Source organism: Athene cunicularia (genome assembly GCF_003259725.1).
Source record: "Athene cunicularia isolate RWA chromosome 9 unlocalized genomic scaffold, athCun1 chr9_part1, whole genome shotgun sequence".
In the NCBI taxonomy this organism is placed as follows: Eukaryota; Metazoa; Chordata; class Aves; order Strigiformes; family Strigidae; genus Athene; species Athene cunicularia.
The window spans coordinates 2,969,802-2,991,773 of record NW_020799110.1 but is presented as its reverse complement, the minus strand read 5'-3'; the positions used below and the strand labels follow the sequence as shown (position 1 = coordinate 2,991,773).

Sequence of the window (21,972 nt, the reverse complement as noted above, 5' to 3'; positions counted from 1 at the left end):
GCTACACACACCAGCCCCTTCACAAAAAAAAAAAAAAAAAAACATCAAACACTTAAGCCAAAAGCTCCTTGGAACAGGAATGGGAGTCTTAAACATTTATATTATCTTGGAGGGGCTGCCAAAAAAATTAGTCATCTGTTTCACACAGCATACACCAGAAACACAGGAAGGGAAACTGAAAATAAGTTTAAGGTATACCCTAGCCTGACGGGTCTACTGCAATCTCAAGTAAGGAGCAATGATCTAAAAACTTCCAATTTTAATCCAAATAAACCCAGGCTTTTCAGAAGCACTAGTGGGGGGGAGAAAAAGTTGGTTTTCCCTAGAAGCAGCAACAGCCAAGGGCTTGCTGTGCTGCTCTCACACACAGCATGTGAGGAAACAGGCTCAAAACCCTGCACTAAACTATGCAAAGCAAGAATTAGAGCTTTGCTCTGAAACTGTGCCTTGACAAAATATTTCACCGAGAAGCACATCTCTGGAAGCTGACCTGCCATCAGAACATGGCACTTCCAGACAAAAACCTCCTCCAAAAAACCCAACCAGGAACAGGTAGGGAAAGAGAATCACAACACATTACCAAAGTACTTTGGTCATGCTGTAACATTAAGTTAGATGTACTCAGCTGTTACACACACAACTCCAGCTGGGGCAGACATAGGAAATGGTCAAGGACCAGCAAGGAGCCAAGAGTAAATGTTTTGTAGTCCCTGCTAGAAGTGAACACATGTTCACCACAGTTGTCTAAAACCTAACCTGTAGTCTCTTCAGATAATTCTACGCTCTTCACTGTAAATACTCCTAAACTAGCTTTGTGCCCATAGATTATTTCTAACACCAGCAAGGACACTGAAACAACTAAGCCAGCCCTTACCACAACTGCCCAGGAGGTGCAACAGGGATCAGGTGCTCAACTCCGCATTTCTGTTTGCTGCATGGAGCTCACCAGAGCTCTCCTCAATGCTGTGAATTCATCCTTCCAACTTCCAATCTCCTAACAAGACTCCCTCCATTGCTTTATGAGGACACAACTGCAATCTAAATGCGTTTAGGAAACAAACAAAAAAAAATAATCAAACAGCTCAGCCAAGCTCCTTTAAACATGACACTGTGGCTCATAACTAAATTCATTAGCATCAGCCCATTGACTTCAAGCAGAACCAAATTGTAGGTTCCCCAAAAGCTCACTGCTCCTGTAATACGCTCTCTTCCAGAACACAGGGATATAAGTCTCAGTTAACCTCACTGAATCCAATCAAACACATCAGGGAGGAACCCAGACCACCATCTTGTTTACATCCAGAAAATACAAAGCCATTAGGACAGAGCTGGCATATTTTAAATATGCTACATATATTTATATTTTTAAAATAAGACATCCCAACCTCTTTTCCTGTTCCGCTCCTGCTACCTTCGCACCACTGGATGAGACCAGCTTTTTTCCCTCCTGTTTTCACAAGCAGTATATTAATATTAATAACTGCCTTGGTCACAAGGAAGAACCAAGTAGGCAGTGACAATAAGCCAGGATGTGCAATCCGGTACAGAGCCACCCCAGCACCCACAGACACCCACCAGCACACAACACAAAACCGGGTGCTGGTGTCCACAGCATCACGGCCATACAGGGAGGAAGAGGGACAGGACGCCACCACTCCCAAAGCAGGATTTGCAGAGGTCTCCACCAGCCACAGGCGCAGTGCGTCTACAGGAGTTTCAGTCACCCTTGATACCCTGAAAATCAGTAGTGAAAGCAATGCCTTCCTCCCCTGCCTGATCCCATAGTGAATACACAGACACATCAAAACACCCATCTGCATGTACAAGCATAAAGCTCCATACAGGCGCACAGCCAGATGCAAACATTTAAGGGTTAAGTGAACCAAAACCACTTGGGTTTTTTAAGGAAAAGAAAAATACACCTGGACATAGTCCCATAATTAATTCCAAATACATTAACCATAAAAAGGATTTATAGCAAAACAAGATTTAAATGCTGTGGAACAAGCTGCATGAGCCTTGTTGACCAAATAACAGAAAACTTAAAGTAATTTATTACTCTCTCAAGCAGCATGCATATTTTATGCTGGATTTGATGGCCCTAATATAATGATTTGATACCAGGTCTTTAGCTTGGTACCTTCCTCATCCCCCAGTGTCTCAAATACAAATACCTGTTTCATGACAAAAATTCAGAGATCTCAGTTCTAAAATTACTCATTCCTTTTTTTTTTTTTAATTTGAGTCAAAGTCAGGAGAGTCTGAAACTTATAACAGATTGGTTTGCAGACTGCAAAACAAAACTTAAGCTGTGAAAAATTAGTTAAAACAAAGACAATGCATTTTCTGTCCATCCTCAATTTTGTTTTACTGAAATAAGAGATTCCTTAGAAAGAGAAGAAAATACAAAAGTTCTGGCTACAGCAAGTAGAATTTAACCCAGAAAGCTTTTTCATCAAGACAAAAAAAAAGGATTCCTTTACAGTAAAAAAAAATGAAGTCATTAAAATACAAAAAGCAATTCAAGTTTACCCCCAAATTGACTTTGCAACTTTTAATATACGCATCTAAGCTGAGGCACCTCCATAGGAGTACAGCTGTTGTTAAACCAGACCTTATAACACCACGTGAAAGCAAACTTGGGACTAGATGATCTTCAAGGTCTTTTCCAGCCTAGATGATTCTATGAAACCCTTTTTATTTTGAAATTAAATCATTACATGGTGCAGTACTCCGCCATTCTGAAACAGTTTCAAGTAATATTTCTGAAACTCCAGTCTCAGAGGTACAGCTTTGCAGACAGGGCACATAAAATTGTGACAGAGCTCTTACTGTGAATAAATAATGGCAGCTATATCTAGAAAACAATACCAGCCTACACACCACTTGATAAATAACCCCCATTAAGAAGCTCCAGCATTTTACAAGCATACCAGATAACTAGCAGTGATCACACTATAATCCATTTTAATTCTCATTGAAAAGTGGGTTTGCTTCACCCAAGAGAAAGTCTTTCTACAGGCAGGCAGTTTGAAGCAAAGGAAGGTGTATTGCAGCTGAAACACCTGAATTTGGATTACTGCAGAATATTTTCAAACCTATTATGAATTCTTATCTTGAAGGCATCATGCTTTCACTGAAGCACACCCATTTTCACCCAAACCGGTCTATAACAGCAAGAGTTTGCTTACCTAGCTGCTGCCTGGGATGCAGCGTATCAACCCTGGAAGAAAGTCTCACTGAGGTGGGTAACCTGCCACCAGCCAAACACAGCCCCTACCCCAAACTGGCACCCCACAGCCAGCTGGTGGGCTATTAGCCCTTTTATTAACAACCACAGCAGCACTCAGGCTTTGCAGGTGTGCTTCATTCTGGGGCAAATTCAGCTCAGCTGGTGAGCAGGAGATGTCTGAAAGCAGGTGGTGGCCCTCAGGAGCCCAAAGCTTCTGGGAAGCCACAGGGCAAGAGGCACAGCGAGACCCAGGCTGCTCAGGGTACGAGAGTGCCTCTGCTGTTCCTCAGGGCAGAAGCCCACAATATTCTGAAAACAGGTGCTAATGTTTTAGTGTTTGTGTAACATCTGAGACAGCGATGAAAAGGCATGAAAAATACCAGAAGAGAGGTGTTCTCCTCTGTGAAATGGAACAGCTTTGTAATCTCGTTAGGGCTGATTGCAGCATGGTTTGTGCCAGGCGAGAGCGAGTTCAGGGCTGCCCTGACATCACTCCAGGTGCTTTATTTACTTTGAGATGAAAGCGATGGCACACAGCAAAGCTCTACCAGAGAGGAGCTTTGTCAAAGCATCAAGAATGATTTCCCTTCCCACCAGCAGACTGTTCTCTGCAGTTAGGAAGAGTGCTTGCAGCAAGGAGTCACGACTGCTCAGGATCCATCCGACACCCCTCACCCTCCCCTGGTTTCATACAGAGTTACCCACTTGGGGTAACTTAGTTACCCAACTTGGGGTTCCAAGTACATCTTTTTTTAAAAAGGCACCCAAATCCTTCTGCACATTTACCCCCTCAACATCCTAATTAAAAAAGCAGCTGCTTTTTATGGCCTTGTGTCAGCTTGGAATAATTTTTCTTAGTTATTGAAAACAGCTGCTCTTCTGATTAGTACACTAAGCATTTATTTTCTCTTATACCAGCGTCAAACCGCTTCATTGCAGCCCAGACAGGAGACAGTTTTACAAAATAAATCTGTGCTAAGTAGAAGCACAAGTGAAACGGAACAAATATTTTGGCATTTTTTTAGCAGTGCTGCATAATGAGACAAAGCACATCCTCGATCAATTCATTCGCCGTTGTTGTGACACGGCATGAAAAATGAGGGAAGCCATATAAAAATGGGGGGGGGGGAGTGTTTAAGACTTCGAAACGCCTTACAGAACGCTTTGCTTTGGTAAAAAGTTGCTGCAGCAGAACGCTTCACCAGAGTACTCCCCAGCAGTGAGATTGCAAATGCCATGGCAAAAACAAAGACCTTTTGAAGTGATTAAAGTTTTCCAGCCAAATGGTCTTGGGGAGGCTACCCAGGAGCAGGCAGGAGAGGGTGAAGCCCAGGCTGCAGGATGTTTCCTCCTTTCCTTCGCTCCAGCCCTCCTGCAAATCTGCTGCCTTGAAAGCTCTGAAACCCTTTGAGCAGGGAGGTTTCACATGGCCTTTAAAAGAAAGAAAAATCTTACTGAGGCACCAGCCCCGTGAGTCTCTACTTGTAAAAGGAGGAAGTGTGTACATTTGTGCTGAAAATTTCAATTAATTTGGAACAATTTTTGAGCCCAGCTGTGGACTGATCTGATTAAAGTTACTTGGTTCAAAAACGACACATGGTTTGGCCAGGATACCAAAGTAGGAAAAATAATGATGTAGAGAAACAATATTTTCCAGGTATGGTTAATACAATTTGATATTAAAGATAACTCCCTCTCTACAAAGATCCATATTTGTTCAAAGCACTTCTCACTGTGCTTAACACACTCAACTTTGCAAGACACTTGTTTAATGTATTTTAATTTATTTTTTTTTAAATCAACAAACTGCTTTCAAAATAAACATCAATGCTTTAAATTAAACTAAAAGTACCACTGGCACAGCTATAGACCCTAAGAAACATGAATATGAAGGAGCTGTGTGTTATTTTGGTAACTTGTATGCATGCTTCTTGCCTTCCCAGTGAGGGTTTTGGGCAGAAATCCTTCCCACTGCTATTTGGTTAATGATAAAACCTGTCCTTAGCACAGGAGCCAGCACAAACTATCACCGCAACTATCCCGTATCCATGAGAGGGGTTTAGAAATCAGGGGGACTGTGTCCTGTGCATCCCGGGTCCTTCCCCAGGACCTTTGCACAGCCTGAATTTTCTCCAGCTGCTGCCATTCACCTGCTCTCAGAGCCCCTTTGCAGGATTTAAGCAGCTCAAAAATCTCCTCATCAGGCTGCCCCCCTCCAGGGGTGTATTTTACACAGAGATTTTGGGATGGAAGCAGGTGCTCTGTTAGTTTGTTCTATAGTGTTGCCAGCTCCTCTTTTCTGTAAGAGGACCAGGCAATTAATTTACGGAGAGGATTAGATCTGAGCAGATTCTTGAGAGACTCTGAATTTTTGCATTGCTTTCTCAAGAGCATTTGTAGAGGTTATTTATACAAAAAGTGTAAGAAACTTCAGGAGAAGAGAAAATTGATAGTCAGATGTCCATATACCACCATCTGTTACAGGGGCCGTACGGGAAGCAGCGTGAAAGCACAACAAAAGAATTGAGGGTGTTGTGACAGCAGGAATCCAAAATTATTATTACAACTTCTTGGTTTTCCTCAATATTTAACAGCTGCCAGAGAGTTCATAAACTGAAATCTCCATCTTTTATATACTTAGCACTCTGGATTTGAACTACATAGGAACTAACTCAGATTAAGCACCAAATTAAGGATCGATTTTTTGACAAGGCCAGTACAGCTCATATTTGAATTGCTGATATTGAAAGAGGGCTGCCAAGCTGATGAGTTGAAGGACCCTTTACATTTACCAGACAGATAGGGTCAGCCTTTTAAAATTGCCTTGTTTTTATCTTAAAATTTAACAGCAGTTCTCTGGTGTCAGTTTTCTCACTGTATAAAAAAAAGTCTCTGGAATTCTTCATCTTGGTGTCATGTAAAAAGAAGATATTAGGGACAGGGACGTGATTTATGATGGTATTTAAATATGGTATGGAAAGCACCGTGGCAATTTAAGCAAGGAAACAGAGACCAAAGGGAAGAGTAGCCTAATTCACCCTGTCCACGTCGGGGTCAGACCCAGCATTCATCAGATCACTGAGAAAATGTCCCAGGCTTGCAACTGTCTGAGAAGACAAGTAAATCCCAGTGCCACTGCAGGCTAACTATGGGGCTTGAGTTTTATTTCTAAAAAAAAAGAGTGATTGGAGCAATTTTGTGTTAGTTAATATGCCAAAGGCGGCATAAAGTTACTATGATGAGAGAAGGTGCATTAATAAGGAAATATATCCAGAGATTATTTAATGTCATACCTTTATTTCACAAGATTCAGTTCCATTTTGGTAAACCAGCTTTTAAAAAATGTGCCCACACATCTACCGGGCCGTCACAACACCTCAGGACTCGTGCAGGTGCCAAAGCCGACTCCAGGCTGCTTCCTCCTCCTCCTCCTCCTCCTCGCTGCAGCTGAGGACTGACCCCACAGCATCAGATGAATTGTTAGTGGCTCAGAAACTGGGTTTCTGAGTAGCCTAATAAATTGGATTACGGATCTCTCAGTTACTTTTGAAAGTTTCAGATATATTTTTGCCTAAGGACAATAGTTAGGGGTTTTTTTTTTTTTTGCACTGATCAAATAGCTCTAATACTCTTTTAGAAAAACCTTTATATAATTCATGACCAAGTCTAAAGTACTAGATAATAATTATTCAATGATAAAATAAATCTTTTCATGAGACTTCAAGAAACCTACTTCTCATGTTCATGTCTGATTAATCTCTATAAATCAAACACTGCAGTCTTTACCAAAACCAATAGTTACCAGTACTGATTTCCAGAGGAGGTTTGACCATGCAAGGATTGCAGAGACTTGACCTGATTAAAACTGCAGTCGGACAATGAGTTTCATTACATAATTTTAAGAGACTAATTTCAAACCTGAAGTCTGTGATGTGAAATGCCCTCCCCATGCCGGTCCTGCTGGCGTTTGGACAACGGTTTCTCTCAGCCATTACCCAACTGCACAAAGGACATGCTGCTTCTTGGGGCTGCTAGCTAAAACTAACCCATAGATTGCAAATATAAATGTTTTTTGTTAAAAGATCATGAAACCTAGCGACTAAACCAATATGCTAAACGGATGCTCATTTCTCCTCTTGCAGGCAAAGCATGCTTCTCAGTAATATCTTTGCCTTTTAAATCTATAGCAGGATCTCAAAAACATCTGGATACAGAAGGAACCCTGTGAAGACGCTGTCGTCCTCGGCGCTGACGTAGACCCCGTTCCAGTCTCGTGCTACCTCCAGCCACACCTGGTCACCCGCGCTCAGCTTGAGGACGGTGAGGAAGGATGCCTGGTCGATCTCCTGGCCGTAGAGCGTCTCACGGGCTTTGGCCACCTTCCTGCTACGGGCCACGAGGCTGACGCGGGCCGGACGCCCTCTCACCGTCAAGTGGTAGGCGAAGACGTACGCCCCGGGCACGCTGCAGTTGAATTTCCCGGTGGAAGGGTTGTAATCTTCTTGGTCGTTGTACAAGATCTTGTCAAATCGAATGGGGACGTTGGGCGGAGGGAAGGGCTTGGACAAACCAGCGCTGAAGGCCGATCGCAGGAGCTTTGCGGAGTCCCCTCGGGCACCCTTTGCCCCACGGGAGCCTTTCTTTCCGGGGGCCCCTCGGCCCCCCTTGCTGCCGGCGACCCCCTTGGGCCCCGAAGGTCCCATCATGCCAGTGGGTCCCAGGTCCCCTTTATCACCCTTACTTCCTTGCTCACCCTTTTCTCCCTGTCTTCCATCCACCCCCTGAATACCCTCAATCCCCATCTCCCCTTTGCTCCCTTTTTCTCCCTTCATGCCCCCTTCCCCTCTTTCTCCCTTCGCACCTCTTCCCCCCGGCTCCCCGCAGTACCCTTTCTCCCCTGTGTCTCCCTTTTCCCCTTTGTCACCCTGCTCTCCATCTGCTCCTGGGTCTCCAGCATCCCCCCTATCTCCCTTGTCTCCTTTGGTCCCATTCTCACAAGTGTCCCCTTTGGACCCCTTTTGTCCCTTCAGTCCAGGGAAGCCGTAGTTGCCCTTATTGCCTTTTACTCCACCTTCACCTAGGAAAAGGGCAAAGCGGGGGGGGGAAAAAAAACATTTAAAATATTAATATTAGATTGATTGGGAGATGTTGGCATCACCGACAGCAAAGGGACAAGTCGGTGCAATATTCCTGGGTTTCCCAGCCCGTGTTACGTACCTTGCAGCCCAGGTTTGCCTGGATAACCGGGGTTTCCACTTACTCCTCGTTCTCCTTGCTCCCCTTTGCCTCCTAGGACATTTCACCATTAATATACTGGTGGTGGTGGTGTCTGCAGCACAGCAACCATTACACCGAAGATGACTGATACTGTTTTGCATGTGTCCCTCACTTCATTAATAAAACAGACATGAGCAATGTGTGTTGTCAAGAAATGCCTTCAGAAACCTCGGCTGAATCCCACAGCACCGTCACGCAGACAACTGCATCTCACTCAGATGTTGGATTTCTGACTCTAATCAGCGCCTCGTTGGGAGGCGGCTGCTGCTCTTTAATGGCAAGGTGGAGAAGATGACAGCTCTGTGTTTCTCACTCCAGGATTGCCAAATGTCTTGTTCAAGAAGTGAATCAAAGCCTAAGAGGCTGCACTGATGAGCTGCGCAGCACGCAGCTGCTGGTACCCCCGTTACCAGCTTTGTGGTGTGTTTCTCCATGACCAAAGGCAGCCACAGGATCCTACCAATGGGCTGTGGCAGCAGGAGAGAGATGCTCGGAGTCTGAAATAAAGGCCAGGGTTTCCTTTTGGTTACTACTGATGGAAAATAATTGCTTTCCACCTTAGCTGAAATAATTTTGCTTGAGATGCTTAAACAGAAATGCAGTTTCGACACCTGTATGTAGCTTCCATGGTGGGTTTTTTTCCTACTTACTTCCATAATCCAAAGCAAACTGAACTTAGTTTTGAAACTCCCATTCAGAGCAAGGGGTTTCAAGTGAGATCTGTATGAGCAGCTCCTCCTATACCGCCTGCACATACACTACCACCATCTGAGTTATTGTGCCTGCACTAATGCCAGCTAAATCTCTCGGGGTGTCAATCCATACCAGCATACTCCATTTCCTTTTAAAAATAATTTTTCCTATAACTTTGTGGTATTTGATGAGGACAACAGCATCTGTTTTCAAAATGAGCAGTTAGTCTGGTTTACCTCTTTCTCCTTTAGAACCTTTTGGACCTTGAGGACCTGGCGTTCCTGGCAGACCTCGCAGACCAGCATCTCCCTTATCCCCCTTGGGACCTGTAACATCATTACATCGACAAAATTATCTTAGTAACTCAAAGGATTAACTTTATAAATAAAATTTGCAATGACAGCTAAGCAACATGGCATTGGGGAATGCACATAAGGCAAACCCTGTTTCCATCACCCTGGGAAGAGCTGGCTATTTTATCGGACATCATACAACCAATGCAAAGAAAAGGTGAGACAGAGGGGTTTGCCCGGAGCCCTGCAGGCACTGCAGCTGAAACCCCCAGCAGAGTGAAAGGTGAGGGGTGGCAGGGGCAACGCCACGATGCTCATGCTGAGATTAGCGGGGTGCCTGCTCGCAGGTCCCCTGGTCAGGCACGCAGCTCCCCAACCTCTGCCCAGATCTTACAGTTTTGCATTTCACTCTTGGCTGTAGTTAAAGACTTTTTAAAACAAAACTTTCAGCTGCTTCAGAGCCACAGGAGCTCAGACATTCATAAAACATCAGACATAATCTGTCTTTAATGTTTGAGCGCATCTAAGGAGCTCCCATAGCTTCATAATTGCCCCTCTCCTTAAAAAGAATTAAGTCTACAAATATAAAAGTGGAACCTGGCAGACAGCTCCATGCTGTATAAAGGATGGATTGAAAGGCAAGCAAGCTGGCTTCAATCTTTTTTTTTTTACTTTTTCATCCACTTGGGAATCTAGAGACTCCCAATGCACGTCTGGGAGCAGATTAGGGCAACTTCAATCATCACAACACAACCCATTTGACACAAGGACTTTTCCATCAACACTCTAGAGACGTATGAGTGCAAACTCCCTCTGCAGCCACTATAATTTCCATTAGCCAATCCCTCCGGAGCTATGGGAAGTGAAAATCCCTTGAGTACATTGTATTAAAAGAAAATTATTTCATAATTTTACCACCTTTCCTCAGACAAATAGTTTCTATCTCTGGTATTGGTGCTATTACAGTGAACATTTGCAGACTAACGCACTATTCATTACAGCAGTATTAGAATTAGCTGCTCTATAGGTATGTATTTTAGCAGTAGAAGAAAGAGACAAAGTGTGTCTTATAAAATATTTAGGTGCTCTATCCAGAGCTGTCTCTGGTGAGAGCAAGTATTTATTTTAAAATTTGAACCCAGAATTATTTTGGCATTTAACTTCCTCTTTTCCAAGGTGGGGGGAAAAAAAAAAAAAAAAAAAAAAAAAAAAAAGGGAAAAAAAAAAAAAAAAAAATCAAGAAAAAGAGGCTTTTATCATAAACCTTCAGCAAAGATACAAAAACTGCTTGCAGGTGGTTTTGAGGGTGATAAAAACACAGCTGAAGTGAATGTGAAAGTAAATCTGACTCCCAGGGATGGGGACAGAGAATCGAGGAGCGTGGCCACACAGCGACGTGGTATGGGGCCAGCTCTGCACCACTCCCATCCGGCGTGGTCCCCACAGCGAGTGCCATGGGGAGGAAGATCTTTTTTGGGGGTTTTCCAGCTCATATTGGTGGTTTATAACTTCTGGAAGGTGGGTAGCATGCACTTTTTTGCTCTGGCTTTACACAAGGTATAATCACATTCGGTATTTGCCGCACAAGTCTTGCCAACTCATTTCTTGAAGGAAGAGCAGGAGATTCCTTGATAGGCTTTAGTTGAGAGCAGAGAGACAAGCATCACCATACCTGGGGGTCCGCGCTCCCCTGGCTGCCCCCGGGGCCCCGCAGCGGGCGGGCAACAGTCACAGCAGTTGAAGAAGAAATCGGCTGTGTCGAGCGTGTAGTTCTCGAAGGGGAAGAGCGTGGTGGCCCCTCGGGCCGCGGGGCTCGGGGTGGGTAACTTGGCTCTGCCCGGTGCTGCCAGGAGTGAGCTTTTCCCCGTGAGAGGAGTGAGGGGGGTGTGAGAGGCACCAGTGCCCACGAGCTCTAAGGTCTTGGTGTACTTCACAGCCGGGGTGACCTTCATGCCCGCGTGCACGGCGGTAACAACCAGCATCGCAACCGCCGCGATGGACCCCGGTGAGCTCCACATGTTGGCAGCTGTACAAAAATACAAACACGATGATAAACTGCTGCTCAACACCCTCTGCATCCGCTCATTCCCCCCAGAGCCAGAAGAACAGTGTGAGTAGTGTCAGGTACACACAGGCATCGGAAGGGAGGGCTATGTTAGAAAGCCTCGTTTTGTGGGGAAAATAAAGCAAAATTAGCAAACCCTCCTGCCTGCTCCCCACTGTTGACCATCAGCCTACAGAGCACTGGCCATCCAGCAGCTCCTGTTTGCTGTGGTTGGAAGTATCAAGAGCAGGTCAAGACTGGGACACGTGGTGTCTCTCTCCCGAGGGTATAATTAGGAATAATTCAATCGTGATTTCAGAGTCCAACACAACTGCACTTTATAAAAAGCTTTGCTCTGAAAGAATAAATGGAAACAAAATGAAACATCGAGTATTCCAAAAAATTTTTATGTCAATTTTTTTTCTTTGTTACTGACTGTTTTCTGGACTGGCACATTCTTTTAGTGTGAACTTCCAGATCCATTCTTTTTATTTCTACAGTGTTGATTTAGCTGAACCAGGAAGAAAGAACAAAGTAAGAAGCACACAAGTTTTTCCTATAGGACAGATGACGCCTCTCAGATGACTTGTCATATAAAGCATCTTTGTTTCTTTTTTAAACCAGTGTACTGACCTGTAAATACAAATGGAACAGACTCCCCTTTCTTGCTGAACCTGTAATCTAACCTTCCTTAGCAGCTAAGGCACTTCATTACATGAAAAAGTCACCAGGAGAAACTCTGACTATCCTTGCCATCCGGAGGGTGAAAGGAGGTCTGACTCGAAGTTGGGTATTTGGGGGCTGGATTATAATCTTCCCATCTTTAAGAGTTAAGTTTTAGAGGAAAGGGCTATGATTTTTTTTCTATCTTCACACAGAACCAAATCATTTAATGAAAAATAGATTATCCCCACAAAATCCCCAGTGATCACTGTGGCCCACTGCTGCCGTTCGACCCATTCTTCACCCCATCAGCTGCAGTAAAGGATAAATTATCCCTTATGCATGTGTCGCATTAGGACAGGATACCAGGCACTGATTTTTGTCATAAGCTCATAGTTGCTCCCAACCAGCCCCTGCCAACCTTACCATGAAGAGTTTAACTCTGGGGTGGTTGGCACGGGAGGGCAGTGCTCAGCACAGGCAGGCAGAGAGGAGCCAGACCTTACAGCTGGCAGCAGGGAAGCAGCCGCAGTCGCAGAGAAGGAGGGACATCTGCCGTCTAGGAAGAGAAAAAAGAAGCCCCAAATTCTCCTTTTGAAGAATATATTCATGATGCGGGAGTGTTTTCTCACCACTGGAGATAACTAAATAAACCCCATAACTTCCACACATCTAAAGCTGGCAGCAGAAACGGCGACTTTAGACACTGAGTAATTTTATGGGGAAAAAGGTTTCAAGTCAAAACCTTTTCTAGGTTTTACTGTCACAAACTACTTCTGCAACGAGCTCTAAAACCAGGCACTCTCCAGTTACATAGCCAGACTGACGGATTGCTGTCAAATACTGGAAAAACACAATTAATAAAAAAAATATATACCTTACCAATCTGAGAAAATAAGTTTCTCAGAGCAAGGAATCATTAAACAAGTTTTCATTATAATGGGCAAGACTTTCTAAAATAATTATCCCTAAACATATACATGCATTTTAATAAAATGGACATTTTTTTACTTTTTCATTACATTAGCTCACCACCAGCAATTCTAAAATCATTCATTTGAATCCCCCCACTAGGAGAGATCATGATTCACAGTGGACTCAAAATATGAAGTTAAACTCCGCTGCAGTGACAGCTCGTTCACTACATCTACATTTAATTGGATCTAAATATTTACTAACTATTAGCATGTGTCCCATAATAACATTGTAATAATATACTTATTCTTTTGTTTGGTCCCTAAAATGATAGCATTCAGATATTCCAGTCTGCAACAGGTATTTAACCCGTCTCCCAGCTTTAAATATCAGGGGGACGATCGCACTTTCTGTTATTATTTCAAGTTCTTCTACGGGGGAAGGAAAACACTAGTCCTCATGCATCTATACATTCATTTCAGACAGTAACTTGTCTTGAGACAAATTATATTGCCGCTATGTCTTAAATTTTATGACTTCATAGCAAATATCCTGCCTGAAGAGTAAATGACCCGTGCGTGTTATCTCCTACCTTACAAATGGTTCTGCTCCCAGGACGACCCCCCCTCCATAGCACTTTGAAAAAGACAATCTTATTTTCAGAGAGAATCAGTTTTATTTGTGTAAGAGCTTCTCCCGTGGCCAATGAGATCCTGCGTGGTGCGGGGAGAAGCGGGGATTGGCAAAGTCCCCTGAAAGGAGCAAAGTGACATTGAAATCCGAGGAAATTCAAACGCTCTCCCTGGGCTGGGATGCTGCTCTTCACATGGGACTTTTTTGGCTCTTCCCCCAGCACCAGTTTTTGGGCCTTCAGGGACACTTTCAACTCACAGCATCAGGATTTGGTGCCATCAGACTCCGCGTCAAATTTATGTATTTGCTTCAGCAGGGTCCAGGTTTCTCTCTCAGTATTCAGTGTGCAGAGTTTGGCATCGCACCCCCCCTCCTCGAGGTGGGAGTTTACAAAAGGTAAAAATGAAATGACAGAAATAGCTGTATGGGATCGTGAGTGAATGCGTGCACGTGTCTGCATGGAAACACACCAAAAGGGGAATTCAGCCTCAAATCTGGGCCATGCCAGGTAAATGCAGAGACAGGGCAAGCAAATGCTTTCCTCTCCCTCCACCTTCGGTGGGCGGCTGTGCTGCACAGCGGGGCAGCAGAACAAAACCCCCCTGCTGGGAAAAGAGACAAATCCACCCCAGGAGGGTTGCTACGACGTTGTTCTCATTGGAATCCATCACCACTCTGGATTTCGTAGGCTAATTGATTTTTTCCCAGCAATCACAGCACTCGTTTCCTTCCCCAATGACCTTAAAATGGGCCAGCATTTATTCTTAGATTTCCCAGCCCGGTTCAGAGTGCAATATGAAACAGAGGAATGTGAGGCTGCCTTTTATTGCCTTGTCTTGGTGAAATAGGAGCAAGGAAATGGTCTCGTTCAATCAGTCTGAATTTACTACATACCAGTACACTCAAAGCTCAGCTGCCGGACAAGAAAGGCTGCTTGTTTCAGGCAGGCTGGAGAAAACAATCAATTCTCCTTTAATGTAAGTGGAGAGAATCGTAATCCTCCATGATTTATTTTCAACCACCCTTTCCTGAACAATAGTCTACAGCTTTCAGCAATAAAAGGTTAATTAAGGAAATATCACTAAGCATACCAGGCTAGACCGATTCACCAGCTTTTCAGGCTATTCCAAAGAAATCAATTAGGAGTTTAGTGGTGAGATGCTCTAACCCTGGGTAGGACACGGGCTTGTCACAGCTCCTGCAATAGAACCGGCACCGGCACTCACTGGTGCTCGCTGGAACTGCTGAAAACAGAGCTGGATCCTGAATTCAAACAGCTCTTCTTTAAACATTAATAACCCTTTTCAGTACTGTAATTGGACTCAATGTTTTAAACTGAAGTTAAAAATACTTGTGTCCTCAGCAGTCATATTTCTGACAAGATCATGGACACATAAATTGAAGATAAAAGGCAATCAAACCAATTATAACAAAATCCTTACTTTGATCTCAGCTCAGGACCTTTCATTAGCAACAGAAGTTATTTAATAGGGGAAGATTAACAATTTTTAACCAAGAGTACTGCTTTTTGCAATGTTGCCTCCATAGTCACCAAAACTACTCTTTTACAGACTCCAGTGTAATTTGCTGCATTGCACTAAAGCTAAAGCAAGAAACACAGCTTTAAGGGTTGGACTAGGTGATCTTCAAGGCCTTTTCCAGCCTAGATGATTCTGTGATTCCTGGGTTAGTGTATTTTCCTGAACAGCTTGAATAGTAGCAGTGTGGAATAGTAGTATTAGATTATGTGACAACTGCAGCTTTTTAATTTAAACGGTGCTTACTGAGTTACTGAAGCAGTTTAGAAAACTCACGGGTTGAGAGTGCAAATTAAGATTTAGCACTAGATTAATCACTCTGTTTATTCAGGGGATCTAGATCTACATTTTACTGATATAAATGATGCATGTGGGCCATTAAGATTCCTTCAAAGTACATTTCAAACACACTCCTAGCCTTGCATATTTGCAGATAGATGGTTTTGACTGACATTTGCAAAGTTAAATTTAAAAAAAAAAAAAAAAGCTGTGTCCATGCTACTGATTCCTACCTGAGGCTCCTCCCTGGGGGGTCCTGAACCTCTGAAACACAGAGGGATACAGCAAACCGTGTAAATATAGTTTGTATTAAATTAACGGAGTATTTTTTCAATGAGATCTGCAAAGGAGAGTCAAAAAGCACATCACAGAGGGGTCCACTTCTAATTCTTTGTGAATGAAAATAGAAAATTATTTAGACCTGCAGATACAAGGTAGACAAACTAAAAAAAAAAAAAAAAAAACTGGTTTGGAAATACAATCAAGGAGGAAACTGAAGCAGCAGAGCAAATAAGCCAGGTCTGTAATAATCGGTAATTTAAAATCTTAATGCTCAAGTATCAAGAAGGCAAACTGGATAAGAGAATATTCACAGAGAGCAGGAAGTGGGTAAAAACGGAATTATATTACATTTTTGCTGGCTAAGAATTGTTAAAAGGAAATTAACATTCCTATGTGAAAAAACAATTAACACTTCTCACAAAATTTCCCACAATGATTTAGCAGATCTCCTGGAAGAGGCCCTCCTTTCACACACACCCCCCATTAATTTTATTTTCTGAAACACTGAAACGTGTTCTGGTTTCCTTTAATCATCATCAGAAAACAAGTGAGCTAATCAGAAAATGGGCTGAAATTAAAATTTTCTGCTATGTTGTTAATTAGGGGCGGGAATATTACCGTATGAGACAGTGCAATGCCAAGATACAACTTTTTTTCTCCTCTCTTATGTACACAGTATGCTGTAGCCTAATTGTCACTTAGAAGCAGCACTAAATGGACAGAAGGATTTCACCCTTGTTGGGTGGGGGGGAAAAAAAAAAAAAAAAAAAAAAGAAGGTGGCTGCTTTTTTTCTTTTGAAAACCCACTGGAAAAACTATAATTTCATTTTCTCCCCCATTTTCCCTGTGCTTTCTCTTCTTTTCCAACCTGGAAATCCAGCCAGCCCGTGTTTTCCAGGCTGACCCCTTTTTACAGGGATTTCAGGGTCTCCTTTGGGCCCCAACAATTCTCAGATGCCATGTGTCCCTTCCAGCCCTTCTCATCCATTTCTCCTCTGTCCCCCTTGGACCCCTTTTCTCCCCACTTACCTCTCAGTCCTGTGTCACCCCTGGGACCCAGTTGCTCCTTGTAGCTTGCAGATCCTGGAGGCATTCCAGGACCAGTTTGTCCCCTCCATGAAAGAAGTGCCGCTCCACCACTGAGCACCTCACTGCTCTTCTCCCTTTGGTCCTCACTGTCCAGATCATCCTGGGGGTCCTTGTTTTCCTCTCTTCCCAGTGTACCCTGGTTTACCCAGAAAAAGGAAAAAAAGTGGTTAAATCCCCTTTACTAAGAACAACATGTCAGAATAGACAGAATACAGCTCTGTAGAAGAACCTTCACTGGTCATCAAATTACATGTTCACCTCGTAATGTCAATTTTTTTCTGTGCAACATATGACTATTGGGAACTAAGCTGTAAAAACACCACAACAAAGCAAACAAAATATAAAAGATCAAAATCTTTTTTCCATCTGGAGATGCTGCTATTCAGATGCCATGGAGAACAGCCCACTCTGGGGGTACTGCAGCCATCCTGGAAGCCAAGAGGTCACGTGTGCTGTGCCCACTTCTACAGCATTTAAGATGCTAGTTTGTATGGGTTTTTTTGCAAAACAAAGAATTATGAACTAAATGCTTGAGAGAAATAAAACCTAAAAATAAAATTAAAAAAAAAAAATAATTTGTCTCTACAGTTGTTTTGTTTTCAGCTTAAAATTTGGGGGGGGGGGGCTTTCATTTCTGACAAAAACTTTAAATAGTGTGTGGTGTAAATATTAAATATTTATGTAGAAAAAGGAGCTACTACTCATGTAGGATTTTAAGATGCTTGACTTGGAAAAAAAATACTGCCATAGGGATTTTCATTGGATGCAAAGGAATGATCTCCCTGTACAATCAGTATAATTGCATTTAGTGTTATCAAGATTCAGATATCAAGGGGAAAAGAAGATCAGAAATAGATCTGCATCAGTCTATGCCAGTATATCCCACAAACCCTACACCATATTTTGTTTTAAATGTCCTAAATCTGCAGGATGGCAGTGCAGTTACACCTAAATAGAGATTTATTGCACTTGAAAGTATAATGGCTAGAAGGACCCCCAAGCTACCGTTTCACATAAATAATCATTTAGGGAGTTATTTAAGGACTGTAAGAACTTCAGGATATCTATTACATTCCATCGAGTCAATCACTCTAAGGGTCCCTAAATGCATATTTAAAATACCAGTAACATGTACTTATTTATGTGAGAGACTGGAATTAGAGCACACGAGTTGCTGTAGCTCATCGGGCTGAACTCCTACACTGCTGCTGATTTTCTGAAGCCCTTTCAGGGCTGTTAAATGGCCCCTCAAACAAATGCACCCCCCCCCCTTGCATCATACCGCTGCAGCAGGGAGCAGAGTGTAGCCCCACTCCAAGCCCTGCTCCGGGGCACGGATCTCTTTTGTCAGGATCTGCAGATGCCTCCGGACTTGACTAAAAACACATCCATTGTGCTCGTCTGGAAACTCTAGATGGCCAAAGGTAAAAAGGGATCAAATTGCCTGGCTCCCCTTTTTCACCCTGGTCTCCCTTTGTGTGTGGGGCTTGGGGATGTCACAGAAACCCTGCGTTTCTGGTGTACTGCTGGTTTCATTCAGTGTGTTTAAGAAACAAAATAGTCCTCAATAGCCGTGCCTTTGCTAATAGCGAGTGGTGGGATTGTTTCCCTCCTTGTCCCCAGCACCACCTTGCAGGGAAGATGATATTTGCTGGGGGGGAGGTTTGAAATGCCAAGCTGATTGGTGATAGTAGCTTGTCAGCCCCTCCGCTGGCCGCATGCTGGGGCTGAGGATGCCAAAGAAGCCCAGAAACCCGCCGAGTGCCACCCTCTGGGACCACTTTGGTGGCATGTCCCCAGTGGGGACAGCGGGTGCCCCGTTCCCTGTTCCCCACTGCTCCTGGTATCGATGGGAACCAGCTGACTGCCCCACGAGCTTTCCCAGCAAAATGATTACTTCTAAAAGAAAAGATACACAGTCATAACACAGTGCAAGAGCCTCACCTGCAGAACATTTACCAATGCAGAAATTTCCTTCCCACCCAAAACCATGGAGACTGTTGTATTCACAAGATTAGATGCTAAAATTAAGAAAAACTGCATACACTGTACAGTCTTTAAAGAAGCACAGAAAGATCTCCACTGTCACTATTTGCAGGACACACAGAGCAACAGCTGCTTCACTGCAGCTTACTGAAAATTATATTTTCTGGTTGAAATCCCCTTTTCCATGTTTAATATATGAAATCCATGAGCTAGACCCAGTACCTACTACCTATGATGTAATGTGCTGCCTTTTTGTTCCTTCATGAGCAAATTCTGCAACCCAAAGTGGCCACTAGACACTTCATGATGTATAGCCCAGTATCTAATTATTCTGAGGTCAAAATCAGGCCTATAGCATATTATGAACCAGGAGGTTTATGTATCCAAATTTGTAATTGATTATGTCTAAATAGATACCTGATTCAAAATAATTACACATCCATATATATACACGCACATATATATAAATGGGAGTATTTCTAGGAAATTTTCCTATTGCATATTGCTGAACTCAAAGAATAAAAAGTGCACCACAGTTTTATATTGTCTCTGATTTTTTGTACCCTTGATTGTACTGCCGTAGCTGCCTGTTGTCTCGCTCATCTCACATACCCACATACCTTCCCCAAAGTTTTTAGGGGTACATCCCATCATTCCAAAGCATTTTTTTCTTTGCATAGACCCTACAGGCTCATAAAGGCCAAATAGCTAAAGTTCAAAACTTGGCCAAAATTGTGCACCACCATTGTTTAAAAATTCAAATTTTTTTTTTTTTTTTTTTTTACAAATCAGGGAAGATTTGGCCATACAGCTGCTGTTGTACTTGGATCAGGTGCAATTATTCTCATATATGTAAAGTTCCCATAAAGTTCCACAGACAAATAGAATTGACTTGGCTAGCTGACAAGTTTTAGGAAGGTTTTTTTACTATTAGAACAGGCAACATTTACCAAAGGTGTATGCCGGGATCACTAACACAGCAGCAGGCTATTAATCAGCAAAGGGCAGGTGTTTCCTAAGAAACTTTATGCCAGCTCTGTGGATTAAGCCAAATATTATCAGTTTTCATCTATTTATTTCACAGAGCGTCTCTCTAGCTCCATACACCTGCCACTTTCCCTTCTGAAAGACAAAATTTAATTAAAATCAGAAGCTTATGCCTACGCACCTTCTTTTTCAAAGGGAAAACGTAGTATCAAGAAGCAAGTCAGGCACCAATACTGCCAACCCTTGTCGTTTTGCCATGAGAATTAGGATATTTAGTACTCTTAACGCTTAATCTCTTAAAACCCTGTGATTGCAGAAAATTGCAGATTTCATTTTTAAAAGTCAGCTCTGAGCCTTGTGTTAAAAAGGCTCAAACTCCAGGAGGTAAATGACAATAATCCCAAACGTAATTATAGTTAAACTTTTCCAGTCTCATAATTTGAGAAAAAAAAAAAAAAAAAAAAGACTCACAGCTTGTACTATTTAAGGGACATCCACCTGGTAGCTACAATCATTTTTAAATAAATTAATGAGCCTTATTTCCGATTTCTGAGTCGGATTCTGCCTTTGCCAGTATTAAGACGCATAGCTATGTGTGCTGGTTTGGGCTGGGGTAGAGTGAATTTTCTTCACGGGAGCTGCTATGGGGCCGTGTTTTGGATTGGTGCCATGAACAGTGTTGATAACACGGGGATGTTTTTGTCACTGCTGAGCCCGGCTTACCCAGAGCCAAGGGCTCTTCTGCTCCTCACCCCACCCCACCAGCGAGGGGCTGGGAGGGGGCGCAGCCGGGACAGGTGACCCCAGCTGACCCCAGGGCCATCCCACACCACATGGCCTCATGCTCAGCACAGAGAGCTGGGGAGGAGGAGGAGGAAGGGGGGGACGTTGGGAGTTGTGGCGTTTGTCTGCCCGAGTCACCGTTACGTGTGACGGAGCCCGGCTGTCCCAGGGGCGGCTGAGCCCCTGCCTGCCCAGGGGAATGGGGGATGAATCCCTGGGTTGGCTTTGCTTGTGCGTGGCTTTTGCTTCACTTATTAAATACCTTTATCTCAACCCACGAGTTTTCTCACTTTTACCCTTTTGATTCTCTCCCTCATCCAACCGGGGAGGGAGTCAGCGAGCGGCTGGGTGGGGCTCAGTTGCCAGCTGGGGTTAAACCTCAACAGGATGAATAGTATACCAGGACACTGAAGTCAGTGAGAGACTCAGCCCTTTGCTAGTCCTCAGCTACATCACCGGGCTCTTAATTATTGTAGGTTTTAAACAAAGTCAATGTTCAAGCTGCACCTGCCCAAGAGATGGCAATGTCTCACTGTCGGACACAGCCTGTCCAAAGCAAAGGGCTTTGCATTTGCAAAAGCTTTCCTCCTAAGATTATTCCACGCTAAACACTGCAATCATTATCTATTTTAATATTGTGAAATCCAGTCAGTCTGAAATTACCCAAGTTAATAAGCATCTCATGAGGCAAAGGACTTAAGAGATCTCCACAACAGCAAATTTTATTCAGCAGAGAATCCTGTCCTGCTCCACCGTGGCACAACGTCCACACACGGTGACACAGACTCCTTTGCATGTTGTTTCACATTGGGAGGTGTTGCAACACTCCTTGGAAATAAGGAAATGGAAATATCTACTTTCCTTTAACCCAAATTCTTCTTTGCTCTGGCAAATATACGTTTTGTAATAAAGCAAGTTTACAGCACAGGTCACGGCGTTTTAAAGAGTCGCGTGCTGCAACCTTAAAATCATGACAGGAAGCAAAAAATCCAGGAACAAATTGTCTGTGTGTGTGCTGGACTCCAAAATTGTTGGGAATTTATAGTATTTACAAAATTAAAATGCAACAGAGAGGGAGAAAATTGTTTTTTCTGACATACAAACTAGATGCAAGGGACTCTGGATCAAGACTAAAGTCAGAGGAAAGATTCCCACTGATTTCTTTGGAAATACCCTTGCAAGGTGAAAATTAACTACCCTAGAAACACACCTCCCCATTTAACAACAGGCGAGAGGCAGAGTGAGAAGAACATCGTGGTCTGGGGCTCATTTCACACC

At 43.3% G+C, this 21,972-nt stretch overlaps 1 protein-coding gene across 3 annotated transcripts; it reads right to left on the bottom strand.

Moving 5' to 3' along the window:
- Nucleotides 1-6,509: 6,509 nt before the first annotated feature.
- Nucleotides 6,510-15,820, bottom strand: OTOL1 (otolin 1). Of its 3 annotated transcripts, none has more exons than XM_026854648.1 (6): nucleotides 15,801-15,820; nucleotides 12,629-12,761; nucleotides 11,168-11,521; nucleotides 9,439-9,528; nucleotides 8,450-8,521; nucleotides 6,510-8,309 (listed from the first exon to the last, which is right to left on the bottom strand). In XM_026854648.1, the coding sequence occupies exons 3-6, from the start codon at nucleotides 11,511-11,513 to the stop codon at nucleotides 7,414-7,416; spliced, it is 1,404 nt and encodes a 467-aa protein (XP_026710449.1). In that variant the 5' UTR covers nucleotides 11,514-11,521; nucleotides 12,629-12,761; nucleotides 15,801-15,820; the 3' UTR covers nucleotides 6,510-7,413. The 3 variants fall into 3 exon arrangements, with proteins under 3 accessions (XP_026710449.1, XP_026710448.1, XP_026710450.1); XM_026854647.1 differs by lacking the exon at nucleotides 15,801-15,820 and adding an exon at nucleotides 13,710-13,862; XM_026854649.1 differs by lacking the exons at nucleotides 12,629-12,761; nucleotides 15,801-15,820 and adding an exon at nucleotides 13,710-13,863.
- Nucleotides 15,821-21,972: the final 6,152 nt, after the last annotated feature.